Here is a 23512-nt window from a genome sequence, read left to right on the forward strand (position 1 = left end):
ACAGCTCAAGCTGAACCAGGGGCTGATGTCAGGAGTCGGGAAGACCCAATAGCAAATTCATTAATTAGAGCCTTGCTTTTCTTTCCTCTGTCAATTCTAGTCACTTGTGGGAGCCCAGGTCTCATTATGGGGCTATGAGGCGACAATCTCTCAGGTTTGGGTAAACTGCTTCCCAGCCCAGCTGTCAACATTTGTACATAACAGCAGTCAGACTGGGAGGGCAGGCGTGGGAGCGAGTCTCATTTAAGTTACTCGGGAATGACTCCCTGCAATCGAAATGTAAGCAGAGATCATGAAAGCAGATCTCATATTAATTCATTCTTTGAGGCTGAGGTGTGAGGTTCTGCTGTGGTCCGTTGGCGGTGACACACAGAAAGAAATTTGCTGCTTTACATGAATACATATAAAACTTGAGTTATTTTATGAGAGAGGAAAGTGTGTCTAGCCATTATGCTGCTACTGTTATTTCTACACCACTACTTTGGTTAAAAGAATGGAAAGCACTTGCAGGAAAAAAAAAAAAAAAGACTGTATTATTAAAAAAAAAAAAAAATCCCCAAATGTGACTTGAGCCACATCTATAGAAATTGCCCGAAACATCTTTTCCTTTCCTGCCGGAAGTTCGTACAGATCAGTGGCTGCCTGGTAGACTCTTTTGGGGAGCTTTGAAAAATGCTGGTATCTAGGCTCTATCCCTGAGCAATTATAACCAAATCCTGGTGAGTGGGACTTGGGCATAATAAAGTTCCCAAGGGGGATCCCTGGGTGGCGCAGCGGTTTAGCGCCTGCCTTTGGCCCAGGGCGCGATCCTGGAGACCCGGGATCGAATCCCACATCGGGCTCCCGGTGCATGGAGCCTGCTTCTCCCTCTGCCTGTGTCTCTGCTTCTCTCTCTCTCTCTCTCTGTATGACTATCATAAATAAATAAAAAAAATTAAAAAAAAAAAGTTCCCAAGGTAATTCCAGCGTGTGGCAAGGCTGAGGACCCCTGGCTTCTGTTTCCAAAACTTTGAGACCTACTTGGCATAACATCGTGTGAGTTTAAGGTATAGAAATCTAACATGTTGTTTGACACGTTTATATATTGCAATATGATTACCACTGTTAGTTAACACCTCTGTATCATGCCACATAATTATTATTTCTTTTTCTGTGGTGGAACAATTAAGATCTAGTCTCTTAGCAACTTTGAAGTTTATAATTCAGTATTGTTGACTATAATTACTCTTCCATGCATTGGATTTCCAGAACTTATTTATCTTTTTGCTGCAAGTCTGTACCCTGAAACATCTCCCTAACTCCCCCACCCACCAGCCCCTGGTAATCAGCATTTTCCTCTCTTTTTTTTTATGAGTTTGGCTTTTTTAGATTCCATATACCTGTGATATCATATCATTTGTTTTTTCTCTCTCCGACTTATCTCACTTAGCGTAATGTCTCAAGGCCCATCCATGTGAACACCCATGGATTTTAACAACATAAACCTAATGCTCAACTCTCAGTTCTAATCTTGCCTTATTTACTGTGTGACATCAGCCCAGCTCACCACTGCTCTGTTTCTTAGCACCTCCTTTTGAAACACAGCCCACCACAGCAGACAGTTGTTAGGAATAACAGTCGCTGGCAAGACCACAGCTATCCTGATGTATCTGCCAGGTCTGAGCTCCAGACTCCACCCTAGCAGCGTTTAGTAGAGGAGGATGACTCAGTCAAGGAGGGAATCAGACCCGCTGCAGAGAAATGTATATGCTGGCCAACTGCTGCCAACCCTCCTCCTTTGTTTTTCAGAAAAAAGGCAAGAAATGTCTTGAGTTCATGGGTCATTTTCTTTTCTTTTTCTTTAAGGTTTTATTTATTTATTTGAGAAAGAGAGAGAGAGCACGAGCAGAGGGTGTGCCAGAGGGAGAGGGAGAAGCAGATTCCCCACTGAGCAGGGAGCTGGATGAAGGACTCTGGGATCCCAGGTCCTGGGATCATGACCCTAGCGGAAGGCAGATACCTAACCGACTGAGCCACCCAGGTGCTCCTTTATGGATCATTTTCGAACTGGCCTAATAAGAGGCCAAGTGTAGCTGGGTGGTTAGGACCTTGGACCATTAAGCCAGACTGAGTTCACATCCCATCTCTGCCACTCACTAGCTGGGTGACCTTGAGCTTGTCGCTTTAACCTTTGAAAGGCCTCAGCTTCCACATCTGTGAAATGGGGATTAGCATACCTGGAAGTTGTGCTGGGGATGAAATTAGCACATAATAGACACAAAGTGCTTGGAACAGTGCCTAGCCCAGAGTACATGCACTGTTCCTGCTGTGGAAGCCCTGGGATTTGCCAGGGGCCCCACCTAGGGTGCAGGTTCTGTTCTAACCTCTTCCAGTTTCCATGACCCAAAGCTCGGCTGTGGGGGAAGGACCGTTGGCCCCACCCCCTCTGCCTCCTGCTGGCCCTGCTGGTGATGGTCAGGGAGGGACCTCACCTCCAGGATGTTGTATCGAGAGTTGTCACAGTAGTCGCGGACGCCAATCTCTGTGCCCATGTACCAGCCGCTGAAGGGACAGGCGCTGAACTCCAGGCCGCCGATCTCCAGCAGCATGTTGGACACAGCGGGGAGGCCGTACCACTTCAGGCCCAGATCCTTGAACCACTCAAACCTGCGGAGAGTGACACAGCCCAGCTCACCACGGGGCAGGAGCCTCTCAGGCAGACATGTGGGCGGAGCAGCCTGAGTCTGGGGATGTGGAAATGCCAGCAACCTTCTGGGACGTCAGAATCTTTCTCCTGGGCTCCGCTTCAGACCTGTGGGATCACAGCCGGGGCTGATGATAAGCATTTGAAACAAGTTTCCCAGGTGATGGGGATGAACATCCAAGCCCAGGAACCACTGCGCTGGGCTGCTATTTATCTCCTGAGCCCACTCTGAAAGTTAATCCAGCAGAAAGGGAGTCTTGCCAAATTCCTTCCTACCTCAGGGCCTTTGCATGGCACTTTCTTCTTCCTGGGACCTTCTCTCTTCTTTCTGTGTCTGTCCAGCCCTTATGCAAACTTTAATTCTTAGCTAAAATGTTGCTTACTCTGAGAAATCTTCCCTGATACTCGGTTTAGCTTGGGTCAGGTGGCTTTATCCCTCTGGGAACCATAACATTTCTTTTGTGGCACTTTTTGGGAACTAAGTGGTTATTTATTTGAGTAATAGTATGTGTAAGTCCTCCTTCTTGGGACCAAAAACACCATAGGGGCAGAGACCATATCACCTACAAAGGCTTGCACAATGCCTGGCCCAGGGCAGGGATAATAAACCATGTTGTAGGAATGCATTAATGAATGTAGGCCAGGTTTCACTAGGGAGACTGGGTGAGTTCCCAGATACTGAGCAGTGTCAGGGGCCTCAGGACACTTGCTCCCTCTCCAGGCCTGGGACGAGGGTGAAGTAAGTCAGGCACTAGCCTTGGGTACAAAATGTAAGAGGGCCCCCACAAACCCAGTAATCAAGCCCAGGACTATTTTTTATTTATGTTATGTTCTAAATTAACTCTACGTTTTCCAAACAAATCAAGTGATGCAAAAGAAAATCCACAATGAACAAAACATCAAAACTTTAAATAAAGACAGGTCCCACCTTGCACGTGTATGACTTACCTGGCTTGCTTCACCTCAACCTCAGCCCTGAACTGGATCCTGTCTTTATTTAAAATTTTCATACAATTTTAAATTAAATTTTGATAAACTTTTTTGAGATAAAAATTAATTTTGATAAAAATATTGTGTTAAAATAATATTGGTCTGGATTGTTGAGCTTTTTGGTGCCACCACCCCCCCCACATGGTCCCCTGCCTCATTTAGCCTCCAAGGCCAATGTCTCACTGTGAATCTCCTTCACTCTCAAAGTGTGACCTCTGCTCGTGCTCCTGGCCAGGACTTGCAGTTCTCTCCTGGCTCCAAATTCTTTTTGGACTTGACTCACATCAGGTCACACAGTTTTAAACAGTTCTATTTAAAATTAGTGCCCACCACAAGACAGGAGGTGCTTCTGCTTTTCTGGAAAGCTGGAAAAAAGGCTAGAAAAAGGGCAGGTGTGGTTGATTGTGTAGGAGTGGGGTAAGGAGGGTGATTATGGTTCAGAAGAAATGTTCATCCCCGGGCTGGTCAAGGAGGACTTACTGCTTGTTGCTGGTGGGGAGGCAGGGGGGTGTGGGGAAGGGGGTTGGGAGGACCCACTCTGCCCAGGCCCACTGTGACCAAGGAACCAAGACCCCCTTTCAGCTTCTGTCTGGGCAACAGAGAGAGCCAGAGGGTTAGGGACTGGCAGAGTGGGGCACTGGGTGAAACCCTCCATGCCACCCACCCCATGCCAGTTCCTCTTACTTGGGGTGCCTAATGGGTACTTCCAACACCAGCTCTGGAGGAATCTGGAAGAGCTCGGGGTCGTTGCCGTTGGCCTGGAGCAGGAGTGGCAGGACATCGAAGCGGCCTCTTGGGGGTTTCCAGCCCTGCTGTGTGCAGATCTGCAACCAGAAGTGGTCAGGTCATGCCACCGCCACTGCTGCTGTGCCCCAGACCCTCCAGACACTATGGCAGTGGGGGGGAGGGGCAGAGATCCCAATGCAAGCCAGCCAGCAGCACCCTCCTCTGGAACTCCCGGAAGGCAAGAGCCAAATCTGTTGTATCTACAATACCCTCGATCACAGGGTCTGGCATGTGCTAGGTACTCGCTCTGGAACTGTTTGCATCAGGCACCCTGAGATATAAAGAAAACCTACCACATCTGATGAAGGCGGAATTATCAGAGTTTGTGCATAAATGCATCTGTTAGAGCAGCTGTCCAATCGAAATATAAAGCAAACCACATAAATAATTGAAAATTTTTTAGCAGCTACATTTCAAAAGGAAAAAAAAAAAGCCCAAACAAAAAAGCAGGAGAAATAATTTAAATAATACATTCATTTTAAATAATATATTTTAATTTCAATAATATTTGATTATTAGTTACTAATCATCATAATCATAATATTTATCATATCAAAATTAACTTCATATATTACAGTATTGATAGCAATATATTTTAATAATATACTTAACATTAAAATATGTAATATAGTTATCCAATAAATATACCAAATGTATAATATATTACATAATTAAATGTATTAATCATCATTAGTGTGATAATGGTAAATTATTGAATACATTATTAATATTACCATAATATATTTAACATAAATTTTAATATATTAACTAACTCAATAGGTATATTAATTTTTAATAAATATAATAGATTAGCCTAACATTATCAAGATGAAAACTATTAAATGAGATATTTTCCACTCTGTTTTGTTCTCAGTCTTTGAGATCCGGTGTGTGTTTCATACTCTCGAGGCACCTCAACTTGGACTTCCCACATTTCAGGCGCTCACTAGCCACATGTGGCCAGAGGCTGCCACCCTGGACAGCGCGAGCAGAGGGTTTCAAAAGCTATGGTTATGTGGTTATGTCTGGAGCGATTCTTTCTGCTGTGTCGGTAGGAAGAGGAAAAGCACGAAATCACGGGCTTAGAAGAACATGTGCTGTCAGCAAGGTTTCTGGAGACAGAAGGGGAGGAAGAGGCTGTGGCGTTTATGTTCTGGTGGCCATGAAGACAAGGTCAGCCAACTATGCAGTTAGCGCTCAGCCAAGTGGAGCCGAGAGTCTGGCTGAGTGTAAATCGGCACAGGTGCAACTCCTGGTCGCCCTGGTTACAGCCCCTTCTTCTCTCGATAATAACATTTTAATAAGAAAAGCCACATGCAAATGAAGTCAGTAGCAATGAGAGAGTGGAGCAGCGCTTGGTTTTGCCAGCTCTGTCCTGAGGGGTGGTGACAGTGGAAAGAATAGAGATGAATCTCAACTGGGGATGGTGTTAACTAAGGTGATAAATAAGAAGGGTGCCAGGCTTTGTGCTTGAGATCATTCTAGGCATGGGTCTGCCCATGGTGTCTTCTAGGGGCATAGGTGCTGTAAGCTATCGTGCGTTACCTTTGCTACACGTCTGCATCACCAGTGGATGGGGAGATGGTGGTGCCTGTTTTCCTCCTGGCTTTTATGAATTGATTTGGGCTGCCAGAAACTGTGGTCATATTGGTACTATGCAGAGACGCGCTCATCCAAAGAAGGACTGGGTAGGCAAAATTGTGGAAGTGAATGAATGATAGGAGTCTGACATATTACCCAATTCAGAAAAGGTGCATACTAGACAATAGCCCCTGTATGTCAGCTCCTCTCCTGCTGGTGGGAGGCAGGAGAACTTTGGACTGTACTTCGAGATCTCTCTCTGCTTATTTGGTGGCCTTGGAGAACTCATTCGGCCGTGTTGAGACTCAGTCTACTCATCCGTGAAGTGGGACGATAGTTCCTGTCATGACGGCTAGACAAGGTAATGGATGAAAATGACCACATGACCAGCTGTAAGGGAATCAGCTGGACTGGGGGCACCTAAAAGGAGCAGAAGGTTGGGAGAGGAGTAAACGGTACCCCACTGGCTGCTTTCCCTGTGATGATAAGTGTTAAAGTAAGAAAAGGCTGTGGATAAAGTCCTCAGTTTAGGGGACTGAGAGCCCAGGCAGGGGATGGGGTGGGAGGAACACACCTCTGTGAATTCCACGTTGGCTGGGTCCCCTAGGATGGAACCGTCGGGCTGCTTGTAGCCGGCATAGCGGATGAGCTGAGAGTTCCAGACTCGGAAATCGTGCTTGCCATCAGTCCTCTGGGGAAATATGGTGATGGCAGACCTGTGGTGGGGAGAGGGGGACCTGTGGTGTCAGGGCAGGGTTGGTGCCTTATGGACATACCGGAAAGGGCATCACCCAGGCCACCAAGTGTGTGAGGCTCAGGGTGGACTTCCTCTGTGCCAAGGTCCCCAAAGGACCATGGGGTCACTGTTGAAAGGGAGGGACCATGCCTCGTCCCTCTACTGGATCACTGGTCTGAAGAATAGAGGATGGGAGGCCCTATGGCAGCCCGCTGGAGAACAAAGAATCCTGCTCTGCTTAGAGACCATTAAACATTCTTGGCTTGGGCTAGTTTCCCATGGGATCCTTTGCAGCAGGTAATCTCCAGGGAAACAATGTGGGATCCTCCTTCCCTCTAAGAGCCCACCACTGATTCCCAGCTCCAGGCTTGCACTTACCACCATCCTTAACTTCCCACCCCATGTGCCCACCGCCTGTATCATACCAAAGTCTACACACTTACAACTAAGAAGAAACCTTAGTACTTCCCTTGTACTCACATTATTCACTTTAGAAGAAAACTGGAGATTGCCACTGGCCTCGCCTACCTAAAGAGGCAACTATGAGACTGTATACTGTTATTACATTGCAGGAAGATGTTGTTTGCTGAAGACACCTAGCTGGAGCCCCGCTCATGCTGCTAAAGGGGTGATCAGTAGCGTTAGAGAGGTGTTAAGGATGTCTTAACACCAAACTGAGACTTTGTCTTTGGCATCATCGGAAGGACATGGTTTAATGTGATCTCATACCAGGAGCTCCTGCCACCCTGGCTCACCCGTCCCACCAGTGGATTCCATCCCAGGCTGTGGAAGCCACCGCCCTGGCTTGTGTCAGCATGAGGATCACATGGCAGGTCCAGTCCGTTGCTTGCAGATCTTCTCTACATATTCTGCCCCTGGAACTTTGCCCTGCTGCCCATCTTGGCTGGAATCCCTCTCTGCTGTCATGTACCCACATTCAAGGAGTGGCTCAGATTCCATTCCTCCACAAAGCATCCCCTGTCTTGTATGTTTCCAGGGACGCCTTCTTTCTGAGCACATGAGGGTCTTACTGTGTGCACAAGACCAGACGCCATTGAATACTGCAGGGCTGGTGCACTGCACCTGGGGGAGGGGGGAAGGGCGAGTCTAGAATGAGGGCTGAAGGTAGGACTCACCCAGAGCCAACAGTGCTCTCAACAACCTCCTAGCAAAGGTGCCATACTGGAGATGAACACAGAATGAGTCAAGCTGTCAGCCTTCCCTCCAGCAGTAAAACACACGGCCGTTGCTTTGGTCGAGCACCAGATAAAGGGTGTTTGTGTAACATATATATTTAAAAAGTATGTTTAGAAACACCAGAATCACACACAGCGGGTGGAATGCTTACTCTGTGTGCGGGAACCGAGACCAACAGAAGAAACACAACACACTTATGTCTCCTAAACATAATTTCACTGAACAGCAGATCGAATGCCTTACATCTCGCTCTCCCTCTCCCTTCTCCCTTGCTTGCCTTTCTCTGTTATGTTTAGGTGATTTCTATGTATGGTATATGTTCTCTGATGGCTTTCTTATCATGTCTAGCAGAATATTTTGTTTAGTAGAAGATCTTGGGAACTGCCCTCCCAAGTTGATAACTGTAAAAAGTGGAGGTGCATTGCTTGGCTTTTGGTGATTCCCCCCTTCCCCATATTGCCTTGTAATATCACCATTTAGAGAAGAGCACATAAGCTCCTTGAGGGCTGAGACCTTGACTGGGCCCTCCATTGATGCTCAGGATACACAGGAGTGTTTTTGATGATGTCCTCTGAGGGATGAGGTCTTTTAGGAAGAGATTGAAAAACCAATTCCCCAAGCTCAGGCTCTGGGCTTATATTATAGGCCCCTTCCCTACTGGTGGGCTCAGCTGGAGCAACAATTTCCTTCTCAAGGAAGGGACGTGGCCAAGACAACTCTTGCTTAATGCAAACAAGCCACCATGGGGATAAGCTCAGTGCAGCCTGGGGCTTGTGGGAATTTCCCTACAGTGGCCCTCATGGCTCCTCCGTGGGGCTGGTCCTCAGCAGCTGGGACCAGATGCTGGGGCAGAACTGATTTACAAGATTGACAAGTAGAACTGTGGGGTCCCAGCTGTTCCCTTCCAGCTGCAACTTGCCAGCGTGGAAGCCGCCATCCCACATTGGTACTGGGATCTTCTGCCTTGGTCTGCCCCCTGGGGCTTTGTTCTTTGTCCGGGGCAAGAGGGGTCCAAGGTGTGGCTTGGCTGGGTAGCATCTGAGGGAGCTGCACCCACAGCGGCAGGAAGAGACATCGTCTTTTAAACCCAGGGAAATTCTAAGGTAGCTCCGAGCAACACAGTAGGATATGGTACAAGCAGGTCACTATTGGCACTGGGATTTTCCATGTCCTGGGAATGGGAAACACCCCTTCCTTCCCCCTTCATGGGTGATATTGAACTGTGGGTCAAGTCTGATTTTGGTTGCAAGAGTCTATTTCTTCCAGAATAGACAGGGCATGGGAGGTGGAACAAAGCAGCCAGGCCACCTCTTCCAGCTAAGCACATCTCCCTGAGGGGAGAAGGGGAGCATTTTCTCTGCAGGTGAGCCAGTCAACTCCAGACCCCAGGGTCAGTGCTTTGGGGGCATCAGACTCCCCTCCCCCAAGCTGGCAGGCTCACCGGAGGTTCCCTTTGTTGGTGGCATACTTGATGTGGTTGCAGATGTAGTTGAACATCCCATGAGCTGTGGTGCAGTCACGGGCATCGAACACCTGCAAGGGGTACATGGTGAGAATGGGTGCCTCTGCCTTCCCTCCTCGGCTCCCCCAGTGGGTGGAGAACCTGGAGCCCATGTCACCTGCTGCCCCACTCAAGTAGGAAGCACTCCACTAACGAGACCTGGGCTGGGCTTTAAAGTTTTGTTTTCTATCCTAATAACTATGGTCAATCAAACCAGGAAAAATTCCCTGAAAGCAGGCATGTGGTTACAGGATGATGAGTGAAGGAGAGACCTTAGTGGGCTAGATGTATTTCCTGGTAGGAAACACTAGGGATCAGGGATTTAAAAACAAAATAAATACAAATCAAACAAAGCCCTCTGAACTTAATAACTAATCTATTTGAGACTTCAAACTATTCCCCGGGTGGTGGGGGTGGGGAATCATATCAGGGGACACAGAATCTAATGCCTCAGGGAATAGGTTGATAGTATAAATAAGCAGAGAGAGTAGGTAGGAGACAAAAAGGAATGGTGGGGTCTGTGGTAAACTGGAGAGTAAGCCTTACCAAGAGACACGCATGTTCCTTTTTAAAAAAAGCACCATGTTGGTTCAATGAGACAGGACTATATGGCAGATTCAGTCACGACCTGAGAATCTGGGGTCCCATGACCATCCATCTACTATCTCACCTTGCCTTCCAGGGGCCCCTGGAGCTCATCCGTCCTCACCCACCAGAGCCGCACCGCCTACCTGCAGCTTGGACCACTGGATCCTGCCGACGCAGCGGGAGGCATTCCGCCAGGCGTGCTTTGCCCCATAGATGAGCTCCGTGTCTTTGAGCTGGTAGGTGCCTGTGGTTTCGATCTCTTTGTTCACCTCTTCCAGCCTCTCTGTGTGGGCTTTGGAGCCAGATCTGAGTGAGGAAGGAAGGGACAGGGGAGTGTCACCTTCTCTCCTGATTTAGGGGTTGGCGAAGGGGGCGAGCCGTCCCATGAGGGCAGAAGCCACAGCCAGTCTGAGTTGACATGCGGACACAACAGTTCAAGCATAAGAAGACTGCAAACTCAAAAGCCCACAAAGGCCCAGTAGTGACTGAACTGGCTGGGTGGGGACTGTGCCCAATGGGTGAGTCTATGCCTGGTTCAAAGGGGGCAGCTACCACTCTGCTCCTGATGGTTGTTACCTGGGAGGAGTGGGGGCCAGGGATGCCAGGTCTCCTTTCAAGAGAAACTGGAAATCTGATTTTTATTTTAATTTTATTCATCTATTTATTTATGTTTAAGTAATCTCTACGTCCAGTGCGGGGCTCGAACTCACAACTTAGAGATCAAGAGTCATGTGCTCCACCAGCTGTGCCAGCCAGGTACTCCTGGAAATCTGATTTTTTTTTTAAAGAGAAGTCTTTTTATTTTTAAATGATGACAGGGAATTCAATTTTAGAAAGTTGAAAATATTATGAAAAATTTTGGGCTTACAAAAAGGTATCCAGAACAATATAATGAACACCCACGCCTAAGAAATAATCAATGAAAAATGATATTATAGTTCCTTGGGGACTATGTTCCCATTGTAACCCACTTTCTTCCTGGAAGTGTCTCATATTTGTCTTTTTTTTTTTTTTAAAGATTTATTTATTTCAGAGAGAGAGAGAGAGAAAGAGAGTGACAGTAAATAGGGGGAGGGGCAGAGGGAGAGAGAATGTCAAGCATACTCTGTACTGACATGAGGCTCCATCTCATGACCCTGAGATCACAACCTGAGCCAAAATCAGGAGTCAGTTGCCTAACCAAGCCACCCAGGGTGCCCCCTCTCATGCTTTTCTTTTTTATGTTTATTGTATACATACTTACATAAGTATATATATTGTATATATTTACATAAGTACATATATAATAAGTATTTGCATAAATATATGTTATATATATATATATATACTTATGTAACTATTCCCTAAACCATGTACAGTATTACTCTGTACGTTTAAAAAGTTTATATAAATGGTGCTACCTTGAATGTTTTCTTTTACAAAGTTATCCTTTCTTCCTTTTGCATAGTTATTTGCAAGTTTCATTCCCATGAACATGCTGAGTGCCAACTCACTCATTTTCTGTAGCTGTTATGACATTCCATGATTTGGAAAATACCACCACTTACTTACACATTCTCTGCTGAGGGAGTCGATGTTGTTTCGGGTTAGCTCTTTGATTTTAATTTTTTTCCTATTATAACAATGTCTCATTGAACATTTTTATGTATGTCTTCTGGTGAACAAGTTAAGTGTGAGAGTTTCTTTAGGGTAGTGTGCCTAGACACAGAATTTCTTGAAATGTTTCAGATTTAAGCAACTTTGCAGGCCAAAGACATTCCTGGGGACCAGATTTGGCCCTTGGGCCACCAGTTTTCAAACTGAGCGTATGGAGGGCAGAGCCCTTATGCTCAGGTCTTGGTTCAACCATCACAGAGTTGGAGTTAAAGTCTTTGTCTTGGTCCTTGGTAATTCACCCTGGGTCCCCAGAGTCAACATACACTTGCCTTTTAATTGACGAGTAGTACTGATCAATGAACTCTTTGGCGAGAGGAAAGAGCTGTTCTTTTGTGCGGACGTCTTCAGGCCTTCGTATTTGCTGAGAAGGGAGCATGATGGAGCCCATACAGATGTGCTCGGTGCATCCCGTTTCCTGGAAGGACAAGAGAGATTTGGATGATCACTTGGTCTTACCCAAGTGTAGCACAAGTGGGGCTGTGGACGTGGATCTGACATTCATGGTAGAGTTTACCTGGCCTTTAATACCCAAATGGGATTTCTCAAGTACCAGCTTCAAATCATTGTGGGATGTGGTTACCAGTAAAGGTGAGAATCCACAGGCAGTGTGTTAAAGTTCTGAAAGTGTTTGCTCTACTCATCTAGGGGAAGAGAGGCTTTCTGACTGGCACTGCCTGAGAATCAGACTCATTGGTACTGAATCCCCAAATATTTTTTGATCTTGTGTTGATCAAGAAGGAACTTGTAGAGTGGTTGCAATAGGTCACTTGAACATCTCTCTGGGAAGTTGACTGCAAAAAAGTGGCCCCAATTCTTCTCTTGCCTGTATTCATACCCTTTGCAATGTGACTCTAGAGCAATTCTCATCGAGAGGTGGAGCCTATACCCTCTCCCTTTGAATGTGAGCTGGTTTTGGTCAATAGAAAATGGCAGAGGTGCTGTTGTGCCCATCCCATGCCTAGGCCTCAAAAGATCTTGTATGCTTCTGCTCATTCTCTCTGAAAACCTTGCAACCACCATATGAACAAGGCCAAGTTAGTTTGCTGGAGGATCAGAGTTATCCTAACCAAGGCCATCCTAGACCTGCCTGGTGTCCCTCAGATGATTGCAGATGCTTGAAATCAACTGAAACCAGCAGGACCACCAAGGCAATCTGTAGACTTTTGGAAAATAATGAGTTGTTGTTGTTTTAAGTCCCTGACTTTTGGGTATATTTGTTATGCAGCAAAAGCTAACCAACACACTATTCTCCCAAGAGGCTCATTTTCAACAAAAATGTAAAGCAATGCGTTGAATTGCTAACTGTTAAAAATATGATGTAAAAGTTTAGCAGAGGGCCGCCCGGGTGGCTCAGCAGTTTAGCGCCACCTTCAGTGCAGGGCGTGGTCCTGGAGACACGGAATTGAGTCCCATGTCAGGCTCCCTGCATGGAGCCTGCTTCTCCCTCTGCCTGTGTCTCTGCTCTCTCTCTCTGTATCTCTCATGAATAAATAAAGAAAATCTTTAAAAAATATAATAAATAAAAGTTTAGCAGAAACCCAGTGACACCAAGGAAGGGCTTTTTCAATACCTTATCAGTGGTCAGACTGTGAGAGACAAAGAAGATATGTTCAGAACCAGCAACTCCACTTGGATTCTTGTGGGTTCAAGGTATACAAATGAAAAGTATTTCCATGAGTGAGTAAGTATCCACCAGTGGTTCTCAAATGGGAGTGGATTTCCCTACCAGGAGACGCTGAGTAATATCTGGAGACATTTTTGGTTATCACAAATTCAGGGGGGCTACTGACATCTCATGAGTATAAGCCAGAAATGATGCTAACCACTCTACAGGCACAGGGCAGGCCCCACAACAAAGACTTAGCCAACGCCAAATGTGAAGTTGGTCTCTGTCCTGCTGGGATACTCACCAATGTGCTCTTAAGGTGGAGGGTGTCAGTGAGAACCACATCCGTCTCCCAGTTCTTGACCTTGAGGAAGCGGGGGCACTTGGAGGGGCTTCCATTCTTTGTGGGAGACTGTTTTCCCGAGGCAGGGGGCTGGAGGAGACAAGGAAGTATGGGACATCAGACACTGGAAAACTGTCTCCACTTGTGGAGATAAATCACAAGTAAACCCGTATGTGAACAATGTAGTATCAGTTGGTGATAAGGATATATGATGATGACTAAGTAGAGGGGAGAAAGGCAAGTGCAAAGGCCCTGAGGTAAGGATAAGCTTGTTAAGTTCAAAGGACCAGCAAGGAGGCCACCGTGGCTGGAATGTAGGAGTGTGATTAGGGCAAGGAGATGAAATCAGGCAGGAGGCAGGTGAGTTTCTCTTCCTGGAATCTGCCAGAGTTACCAAGCACCTGCACAGAGAGAAGGACTCATTCTCCCATGTGACACCTACAAGGTGGTTGGGAACCTGGTCCCTCTACCTATGCCAAAGGAGGCACTGTGGAAAAGCCTTTTGGGTTCTATTCTTTGGGGAGGGGTCAAGAACTCAAAGGTGGCCTCTCTGGTGTCTAGCACAGGTCCTTGCAGATAGCAGGGACTCACTGAATGTCTGCTGAATGAGTAAATGACCAAGGGACAGAGTCTGCCTCTCTGAATGGTGCTGGCTTTTAGGCCTGAGGAATCAAAGCTGAAGCTAGGTCAAATTCCTTGGATTCCTGGGCTTCCCTGCTATAGTCCAAACTCACTACATCTGGTGAGCATTGGGAAAACAGAAAAAATTAAGTTAAAAAATTTCAAAGCATAGAATATTTCCCCTGAATTTTAGGCTTCTGCCTCTCGAAAATGCCAAATGTGTTCCTGCCTTTGGGCCTTTGCACTGACTGCTCCCTCTGTGTTGAACACCTTCAGTCTCCCATCTGTCTTCCCTTCTATAAACAAAATGCCCAGTTGGTGTTAGGCGATAAGTCTTGGGCTGACCAAAGTTGGCCCATCCATTTTAGATCTCTTTAATAAGGATTACGTTCTGTCTTGGGTGTTTCCAAGTAATTGTCTACCTGTCTATGCATCAGACAAGCGTCAGTCAGCAACTGTAAGGGAGAAGCAGCAGGTATGCCCTGCTGTGTCAGCTGGGTGGGGGAAGGGAGAAGACAAACCAGTGTGGAGTGACACTCATGCCAAAGAATGGAGCCCCGGACAGAGACCTTGTGGGAGGACATTCACACACTCAACTAGTATTTATTGAGCACCTACTATGAGCTAGACACTGTTAGGCAATGGGGGCACTGTGGTGAGCAAGACAGAGAGTGCTCTGGCCCTTCTGGGACACTGATGTGAGAGAAGTGGAGATAAGTCACAAGTAAACCCATATGTGAACAATGTAGTATCAGCTGGTGGTAAGGATATATGATGATGACTAAGTGGAGGGGAGAAAGGCAAGTGCAAAGGCCCTGAGGTAAGGATAAGCTTGTTAAGTTCAAAGGACCAGCAAGGAGGCCACCGTGGCTGGAGTGTAGGAGGGTGATTAGGGCAAGGAGATGAAGTCAGGCAGGAGGCAGGAGGAACTGGGTTGGTGGAACTCAGGTGGGTAAGGAAGCTGTGAATTACACTTAAGTGGGCTAAGTCCAGGAAAGAAATCATAGAGCATGCTGAAGGGCTAAGACTGAAAACTGGCATTCAAGAAGCATTTACTGTATGCCAAGCAAGAGCTTATCATGCCCATTTTACAGATGAGGAAACGGAGGCACAGAGAGGTTAAGTTGCCCAAGGTCACAGAGCTAGTACACTGGAGCCAGGAGTCAAATCCTGGAAGTCTGTCTTTCAAACCATGTTCTTTTTCTTTCTTTCTTTTCTTTTTTTAGATTTTATTTATTTATTTGACAGAGAAAGACAGAGAGAGAGAGAAGGCACAAGTAGGTAGAGTGGCAGGCAAAGGGAGAGGGAGAAGCAGGCTCTCAGTTGAGCAGGGAGCCTGAGGCCGGGCTTGATCTCAGGACCCTGGGATCATGACCTGAGCCAAAGGCAGACGCTTAACTGACTGAGCCACCAGGAGCCCCTCAAACCATGTTCTTAACTGTTGGACTCTCCTGCCTCTTCGCCATTATGCATAAGTCATTCATTCATTCATTCATTCAACATATGTTTATTGAGTAGGTTCTATGTTCCAAGCAAGGCAGCAAGGGCCAGAGCTATAGTGACAACTAGACAGATGAGAACTCTGCCCTCATGGAGTTCTTAGTGCAATGTTGGGGTGAGGGGAGAGATGACAGTTGTATGATCATTATAATCAAGTACAGTGGGTGTTATAATATGGGACGTTGGTGGTGTATAAAGGACTGTGGAAACACAAAGAGAGACACCTAACCTACAGCATTTGATTTCTAAGTTGAGATCTGATCTGAAGTAGGTGTTAATCAGGCAAAGAAAGAAGAGCAAGGTCTTGCAGGCAGAAAGAACAACTTATGCAAAGGTCCTGAGGTGACAGGCATATCATAGCCTCCTTTCTGGCCAGTGGAATAAGAGCTCTGTGCTTAAGCATCTATGTTGCTATGTTAGTATCTGGGGAGCTGAGGATAGGTGAACAGCACGTTAAAGACAGCTCCAGAACCATCCAAGTGGTAGCAGAGAACAAAAGGAAGGTGCCATGACTCATGATCTTCCACACCTCCCTGCTGTGGCCAGATCCGGTCATCTCCAGTGGTTCCCATCTCAGTGCTGGGCATCACCATCCATCCACCTGTGCAAGACACAGGTGGGAGCTATCCTGGACATAGTACTCTTTATCCCCCACACCTGATCCTCCCCCAAGCCCCCCCATTTTAGCTTCAAAATAGCTCTAGAATACACCCCTTCCTTTTTCTCCCCATCTAACCAGCCAGTACCCTCGCCGGACAAAATCATCTTTCACTTGGATGAATGTGATCACCTCCTAAATGTCAGCCACCACTTCCTGTCAGTACCCCTGCTAGTCCTATCAGTAATGCCACGGCCATAAGTGTTACTATAGTCCTGCCACACCAGGAACAGGAGAAGGATGTAGGAGTCTTCCCTTCACTCCCATTTGCACTTTCTGCCTGCTGAGCTCTGAGTTATTTTACTACGTCGCCTTGTGAAGCCACATGCAGACAGTTCCATTTCCTTTGAAGGCCTGGCCAGACAGCACCAACACTTCTTTAAGATCTGTCTTCACTACAGTCTCTTCCAGCAGACATGCAAGGGATGGAAGTCACATCTTTGGGCAAGACTTTGTAGCAACACATTCCTCCGACCATGCCAACATGAGAACCAAAAAAATCTGACCTTGCCCATGCGGGAGGCACCTGAGCCATCCTCCCTAAATATTGCGCATCATTCAGCCAGTTTGCAAACTCTCTTAACCACCCACATGGACGTCCTGGAGGCTGGGGAGCAGTTGGAATCCCAGAGAGAGGATAATGGGACAGACACAGTGCTAGCGCTGGGGTCAGGCCTAGGACCCATGGAGGGGGTGGGAGGGCAGGTGGATGGGGAGCAGAGTGAGGCAGGGGAAAGAGGGGTGGGGTACGGCTGGTGGGTGGGCAGCCGGCAGCCTTCATCGGCAGTGTGTGGAGGGAGTAACAGGCATAACGAAAGAGGCCATCTGTTGAGGTTCCAGATGTGTGAGGGGTGGTCATTTCAAGCCAAGGAATGGGGGGCTCAGGCCCGAGCCTCTCTCCGCCCCGGGCTGTGCTGAACTGCACACACACTTGAAACCAGGCATTAGGAAGCCTCTGGCAGGGCTGTTGTACTTGGGGCTTTGATGTTTTAATTAGCCAGCAGTAATATTAGATGACTCAGGAGGGGACAAATGGGGAGATTAATATAGCAGTCAGGGGCCCTGCATGGGGCATGCAAATGACTTTTCTGAGTGGGGACTGAAATGTTCTCGTTAAAAATGCAGATTAGTGGCACTTGTGAGTTATTAAGCTGGGGACAGGGCACAGGTGGGCTTTGGGCAGCAGCTCCACGTGTCCTTTACTAGAGTTGTGCCTGGTGTGGTCAGCGGATGCTTTTTAGGTGGTGGGAGATCCTAGTTAGATCTTGGTGGGCTCTGTGGGAGGGCTGCCTGGGACGTCGCTCCTAAGTGGGCATTTCAAAGGCTCTGTCCACACCTCTTTGCTTCTGGAGCCTGCAGGGGCTGTGAAATGGAAGGTAGTGGCCTTGCAGCCCAAGAGGAGATAGAGAGGGGACGTCATACCAGCCCCGGGCCTGGAGCCAGGAACTCAGCCTTGTAGGCACCCTGACACCCTGGTTCCTTCTGCCCTCTCCTTCTCTTCCATCTCCCTCTCCCTCAACAAATACACACTGAGCACCTACTGTGTGCCTGGGACTCGTGTTCTTGGCCCTACGGTGGTCCCCACTCTCATCCCGCAACCAGGAGAAGCCTCATCTGGCTGCGTGCCGCCGTCTCAGACTGTGGCCCGGGGGACAAACCTGGTCCTCTGCCTGCTTTTTATGCAGCCCACAAGCTAGGAAGGTTTTTTCCCCCCCATCTTTAGCCCGTTGAATAAAAATATCAAAAGAAGAGTCGTGTTTCATGATACATACAAGTTACATGAAGTTCAAATTTCAGTGTCCATAAATAAAGTTTAATTGGCACACGGCCACCCTCATTTGTTCTTAGATTATCTGTGGAGGCTTTAGGGATAGGGCAGCAGAGCAGGGTCGTTGTCACAGAGACCAAGGTCATAAGGGCCACAGAGGCTAAAACTATTTCCTACCTTTCCCCTTACAGAAAAATCTAGACTCTTGATCCAGAGAATCGACTTCCAGTGGTGGAACGCTTAAGTTATTTTTACCTGTGTCTCCACTTGCTTAAATGGCACTGCATTAGAGATCTTTCCTGATTGTCCTTTAAAACAGCGCCCCACCCAGTATTCTGTGCTCCCTTATCATGCTTTAGTTTTCTTCAAGGCATTTATCACTGCCTGCAATTTGCGAGTGTATATGTATTTGCATGTGAATGTATGTATGTCTAAGTCTCTATGTCTTATGGATCCGGTTAGACATAATACATACATATATATACATATATATGATGTCTACAGATATTTAGATACAGATATGGTTTTCTGCTTACCCACTGTCTACTTTGCTCTGTGTCTAGCCCCTAGACTAGTGTCCAGCACATTGTACATGCTCAACAAACTGAGGTCTGCCACAGATGAACTGTCCCTTCTGAATTCCTATGTTAAAGCCCTAACCTGTTGGAGACAGGAAGTAGTTAAGATGAAAAGAGGCCATAAGAGGGGCACCTGGGTGGCTTAGTGGGTGAAGCATCTGCCCTTGGCCTAGGTCATGATCTCAGGGTCTTGGGTTCCAGCCCCATATCATGTCGTGCTGCTCGGCAGGGAGTCTGCTTTTCACTTTCTCTCTGCTCACCTCTCCCTCACTCCTGCACACTCTCTCTTTCTTGCTCACTCCCTCTCAAATAAATAAATTAGATTTTAAAAAATGGGGCAGCCCGGGTGGCTCAGTGGTTTAGTGCCGCCTTCAGCCTGGGGTGTGATCCTGGAGACTTGGGATCGAGTCCCACGTCGGGCTCCCTGCATGGAGCCTGCTTCTCCCTCTGCCCGTGTCTCTGCCTCCCTCCCTCCCTCTCTCTGTGTCTTTCATGAATAAATGAATAAAATATTTTTTAAGAATTGTCATGAGTAGGACCTAATCTGACAGGATTGGTGACCTTATAAGAAGAAGAGACCGTTCTCTCTTTCCTTCCACGCACACACACAGAAAACCAAAATAAGGACATGGTGAAGGTGGCCGTCTGCAAGCCAGGAAGGGAGCCCTTGCCCAGTGCGACCACACTGGCACCCTGACCGTGGACTGCAGCCTCCAGAGCTATGAGAAATAACTTTCTACTTCTAAGCCACCCCAGTCAGTGTATTTTGTGATGGCAGCCCAAGCCAAGGAACACAAGGTCTAAATGCATTTCAAAATCCCTTGAATGCTAAGCCAAAGGCTTTTGTCTTGATTAAGCAGAGAATGGTCCCCCAACATGAAGCTGCCTGATTGGGGGGGCACTTCTCAAAGCCAAGGTTTAGGCCACGTGGCTGCAAGGGCTGTGGGAGGGAGAGGGTGAGTGCGGAGAGAACCACGGGGCTGCCTCGGTGCAGGGGGGAAGCCGGGAGGGCAAAGCACAGCTGCAGCAGCTGTGGTGGGGTGGGAGGAGCCAGAGAGTGGGGTGCCAGAAGCAGAACAGACAGCTCGGGGGTGTGAGAGGGTGGGAGGGGGCAAGGGACAAAATCAACAGTGACTCGGAGGCCTCCTCGTGAGTGGGAGGACGTTGGGGAGTAAGGAGCAGCAGTGACAGGAAGGTGGTGGAGGGGGGCTTTTTAAGGCAGGAACATAGACACAAGACATCAGAATTTGGAAGATCTGGACACAGCAGCCAAGTACCTTGCTGTTCCCCAACTGTAGGCCCTCCCAGCCAAGAGCCTCGTCATGGAATAGGGCCAGAAGCTTGACAGCAGCGAGGGAGCTCCCTGGGAGACACCACATTCTAGGAACTGTTAAGGGCTGAGCTATGTCCCTCTCAAATTCATATGCTGGTGTCCTAGCTCCCAGCACCTCAGAATATGGTCTTACCTGGGGTCTTTAATGAGGTAATGAAGTTAAAGTGAGGTCATTTGGGTGGGCCCTAATCCAATATGACTGGTGCTCTTATAAAAGGGAAATTTCAAGACCCATACACACTGCCGTCCACAAGCCACAGAGAGAGCCCTGTGGGGATTCTCCCTCACGGCCTTAAGAAGGAACCAACCTGCCAACATCTTGATTTTAGGAGCTCTCCAGGCTCCAGAATGTTTCTGTTGTTTTGTTTTTATTTTTTAAAGGTTTTACTTATTTATTCATGAGAGACACAGAGAGAGAGAGAGGCAGAGACAGGCAGAGGGTGAAGCAGGGTCCATGCAGGGAGCCCAATGTGGGACTTGATCCCAGGACCCTGGGATCACAGCCTGTGCCAAAGGCAGATGCTTAACCACTGAGCCACCCAGGTGCCCTGTTTCTGTTGTTTAAACCACCCAGTTTGTGATGCTTTGTTACAAGAACCCTAAGAAATAATCCAGGAGCTAAAGCCGGAACCTGTAGGAAGCAAGTAGTTTCTTACTCTTTAACTATTGGCCCCAGAGACAGCTTTTCCCTCCTAGGCCTGCAGCAACCTGCCCTGCTTGGCTTGTCCTAAAATGAGGACAGCATCCTGGGGCTGAGCTGGGCACCACGCCAGCCACCCTAGAGGCCAGGTCCACACACCGTGCCCTCTGCTGCAGCCCCAAGCAGCATTGCTCTAACCTGTGGCTACCACCTCCTCAGGGCAGCAGGTGTAACTGGGTTATGAGCTGTGGCAGATCAGGGTCCAGGACCACAGACCCGCAAATCAGCAGGTATGCTGTGTGAAAAAATTGCTACTTATAAAACTTAACCAACTGTGTTTAGTACCTTTGAGTATAATTTCCTTGTAGTGTATGCAAAGCATAATTTATAAAGTGATTCATTCTTTATAATAACTCCATGGAAGGTTGAAATCATTGATTCTACCCCCACCTTCCCCATCCTGATTCAACAGGCCATTTTCTGTGGAGGATAATTAAAGAAGGAGATGCTCCAGAGTCAGACCATCACAGTTTGCAGCCACAGACAAGGGCCTGTGAAGATAAGGGGTCCTTAAGGTACATTGCTGAGTAGATGTTTAGTGGCACTGATGTTGCAAGGTAGCCAGATGTTATTAGACAACTTTAAACTTCATCCCATTACCAGACCACAATGAATATGTGCCTCATGAATTAATTTTAAAAGAAATGCTGTAATAATTATCTTGTGCCCTAACCCCTTTCTATTACATTTGGACTCTGTGTGTGTGTGTGTGTTTATTCAAAGCATTGACTTGCTAAAGGTAACTATTTAAAATGAACAAGCCTTGCAATTGTGATTTGGAGTTTTTACCTTTAAGGTATTGTGACCCTCAGAAACTGAAAGCCCTATTGACCTCTCAGAATCTCTGTTTGGAGGGGTATCAATCTGCAGAGGGGAGGAAAAAGCACTTTGACTTGGCTTATCTGGGAAAAAAACTTGAATATAGTTTGAACTTGAATAGGGTTTGCAATGACTAAGCATGCAGAGCGGTATCACTGCTTCCTGAGCCAGACATCATTGTCTCAATGGAAACAGTTGGGACGGCTTGCTCTGAATATACTCACTATTAAAACAAACAGCTAACAAACAGTTAACAAAATATGTGGAAATTCCTGCAGGGCTGAACCCAAACCCCCATTAATTCAGGCCCTGCTTCCTGGCTCTGCCCTGGCTCTGACCACCTGAATAAGCAGGACAGGGATGGCTGGTCTCATGGCAAAGTGGCCTACAAAGACCCTAGAGGTAACCAGCCGGTGATGGCATGGGTGGGAGGAAGCAAAACATCAGCGAGGTTTGGATTCTGCTGCCACTGGGGGCCGAGGGAGACTCCATTCCACATAAATTCCCAGAAAGTATCTTTGTTGAGGTTTTTTTTATCCCCTGTTTGAGGGCATCCCTGGAACACTGGGTGACCTGTAAAGAGCGAGCTATGGAAGGTGCTTTTGGGAAACTCCAACCTGTATGTCTTATTCCGGTCATGGGCTGGATCAAGCTGAGGGAAAGCTGGTCCCACTGAGCTGGGGGGCAGTAATGAGTTTAGTAGGAGTTTATGGCTAGTGATTTGGGGGACCCTCCCACAGAAAGAGATTAATCTCAAAAGACAGGAGTTTCCTTAAGCGCTCAGAGAGGCTTAGGGAAGGGAGTAATCAACAGACACCCTAAACGGAGCCACTGAATCTACCAAAGCCAGCAGGGCAGGTCTCCGGAGAATGTCTGGATGTGATGCTATGAAACCCCAAATATCACACTGTGATAACTGCTGTGTGTGTGTGTGCGATATGGCCTGTAGCTCATCCTAGAAGTAGAAGTTTCTAGAAGTCAGACAACGCTTTGATGAAGAGACGATGCTCAGACAGTGAATTTCTTAAGTGCAGTGATTGCATCTGATTCCCTAATGTAGTAAGCAACGTTTAGTAAATGCCTATTCAGAGGCTGAGCAAAGCTAGGCCATTATACATCTACTGGCTCACGGAATCCTCCTGGCAACCCATTTTTCAGAGGAGAAAACAGAGGCTCTAAGAAGTGAAATGACTATCTTCAAATTCACAGCTTACAGGCAACAGAGCTGGGCATGGGGTTCAGGCTTTCACAGGCTGGGCCTTTCCACTGCAGACCTGGCTACTTGCCCCAGTGGACTCCGAGAGCCTGGCCCCCCGCAGCAGATGGACACATGCTGCCTCAATCGGAATGATCGATGAGGATGATGACGGAGTCACCGAGGGAGAGAGGTGTGGCTCTGTCACCGAGACTCAGTGGCTGCTTGCTCACATTCCCTTTCCAGACCCCAAGGGTATCATCTGTAGAACCGGGATGGTGCTTCCTGCCCTGTCTGCCTCACATTAGCAATTTAACAGTTAGCAGGAAAACTGTATCTAAATGAGCAATATATTTCCCACACATTCCTCCCCCCCCTTGTATTCCCTTTCACTATTATTTATATTCCCCAAATGAATGAGAACATATAATGTTTGTCCTTCTCCGACTGACTTACTTCACTCAGCATAATACCCTCCAGTTCCATCCACGTTGAAGCAAATGGTGGGTATTTGTCATTTCTAATAGCTGAGGGAAATATCAGAAAGGGAGACAGAACGTAAAGACTGCTAACTCTGGGAAACGAACTAGGGGTGGTAGAAGGGGAGGAGGGCGGGGGGTGGGAGTGAATGGGTGACGGGCACTGGGGGTTATTCTGTATGTTAGTAAATTGA

At 47.4% G+C, this 23512-nt stretch overlaps 1 protein-coding gene across 3 annotated transcripts in view; it reads right to left on the reverse strand.

Moving 5' to 3' along the window:
* NOS1 (nitric oxide synthase 1) overlaps positions 1-23512 on the reverse strand; it is a 180049-nt gene that overhangs the window by 45162 nt on the left and 111375 nt on the right. For all 3 annotated transcript variants that reach the window (XM_072802686.1, XM_072802687.1, XM_072802685.1), the window contains exons 4-10: positions 13629-13757; positions 11988-12133; positions 10206-10368; positions 9415-9506; positions 6615-6756; positions 4358-4497; positions 2472-2646 (exon numbers count right to left, since the gene is read on the reverse strand). In XM_072802686.1, the coding sequence (XP_072658787.1) occupies positions 2472-2646; positions 4358-4497; positions 6615-6756; positions 9415-9506; positions 10206-10368; positions 11988-12133; positions 13629-13757 (987 nt within the window). The remainder of the gene's footprint in view (positions 1-2471; positions 2647-4357; positions 4498-6614; positions 6757-9414; positions 9507-10205; positions 10369-11987; positions 12134-13628; positions 13758-23512) is intronic.

This window comes from Canis lupus, chromosome 27, assembly GCF_048164855.1.
Source record: "Canis lupus baileyi chromosome 27, mCanLup2.hap1, whole genome shotgun sequence".
NCBI lineage: Eukaryota > Metazoa > Chordata > Mammalia > Carnivora > Canidae > Canis > Canis lupus.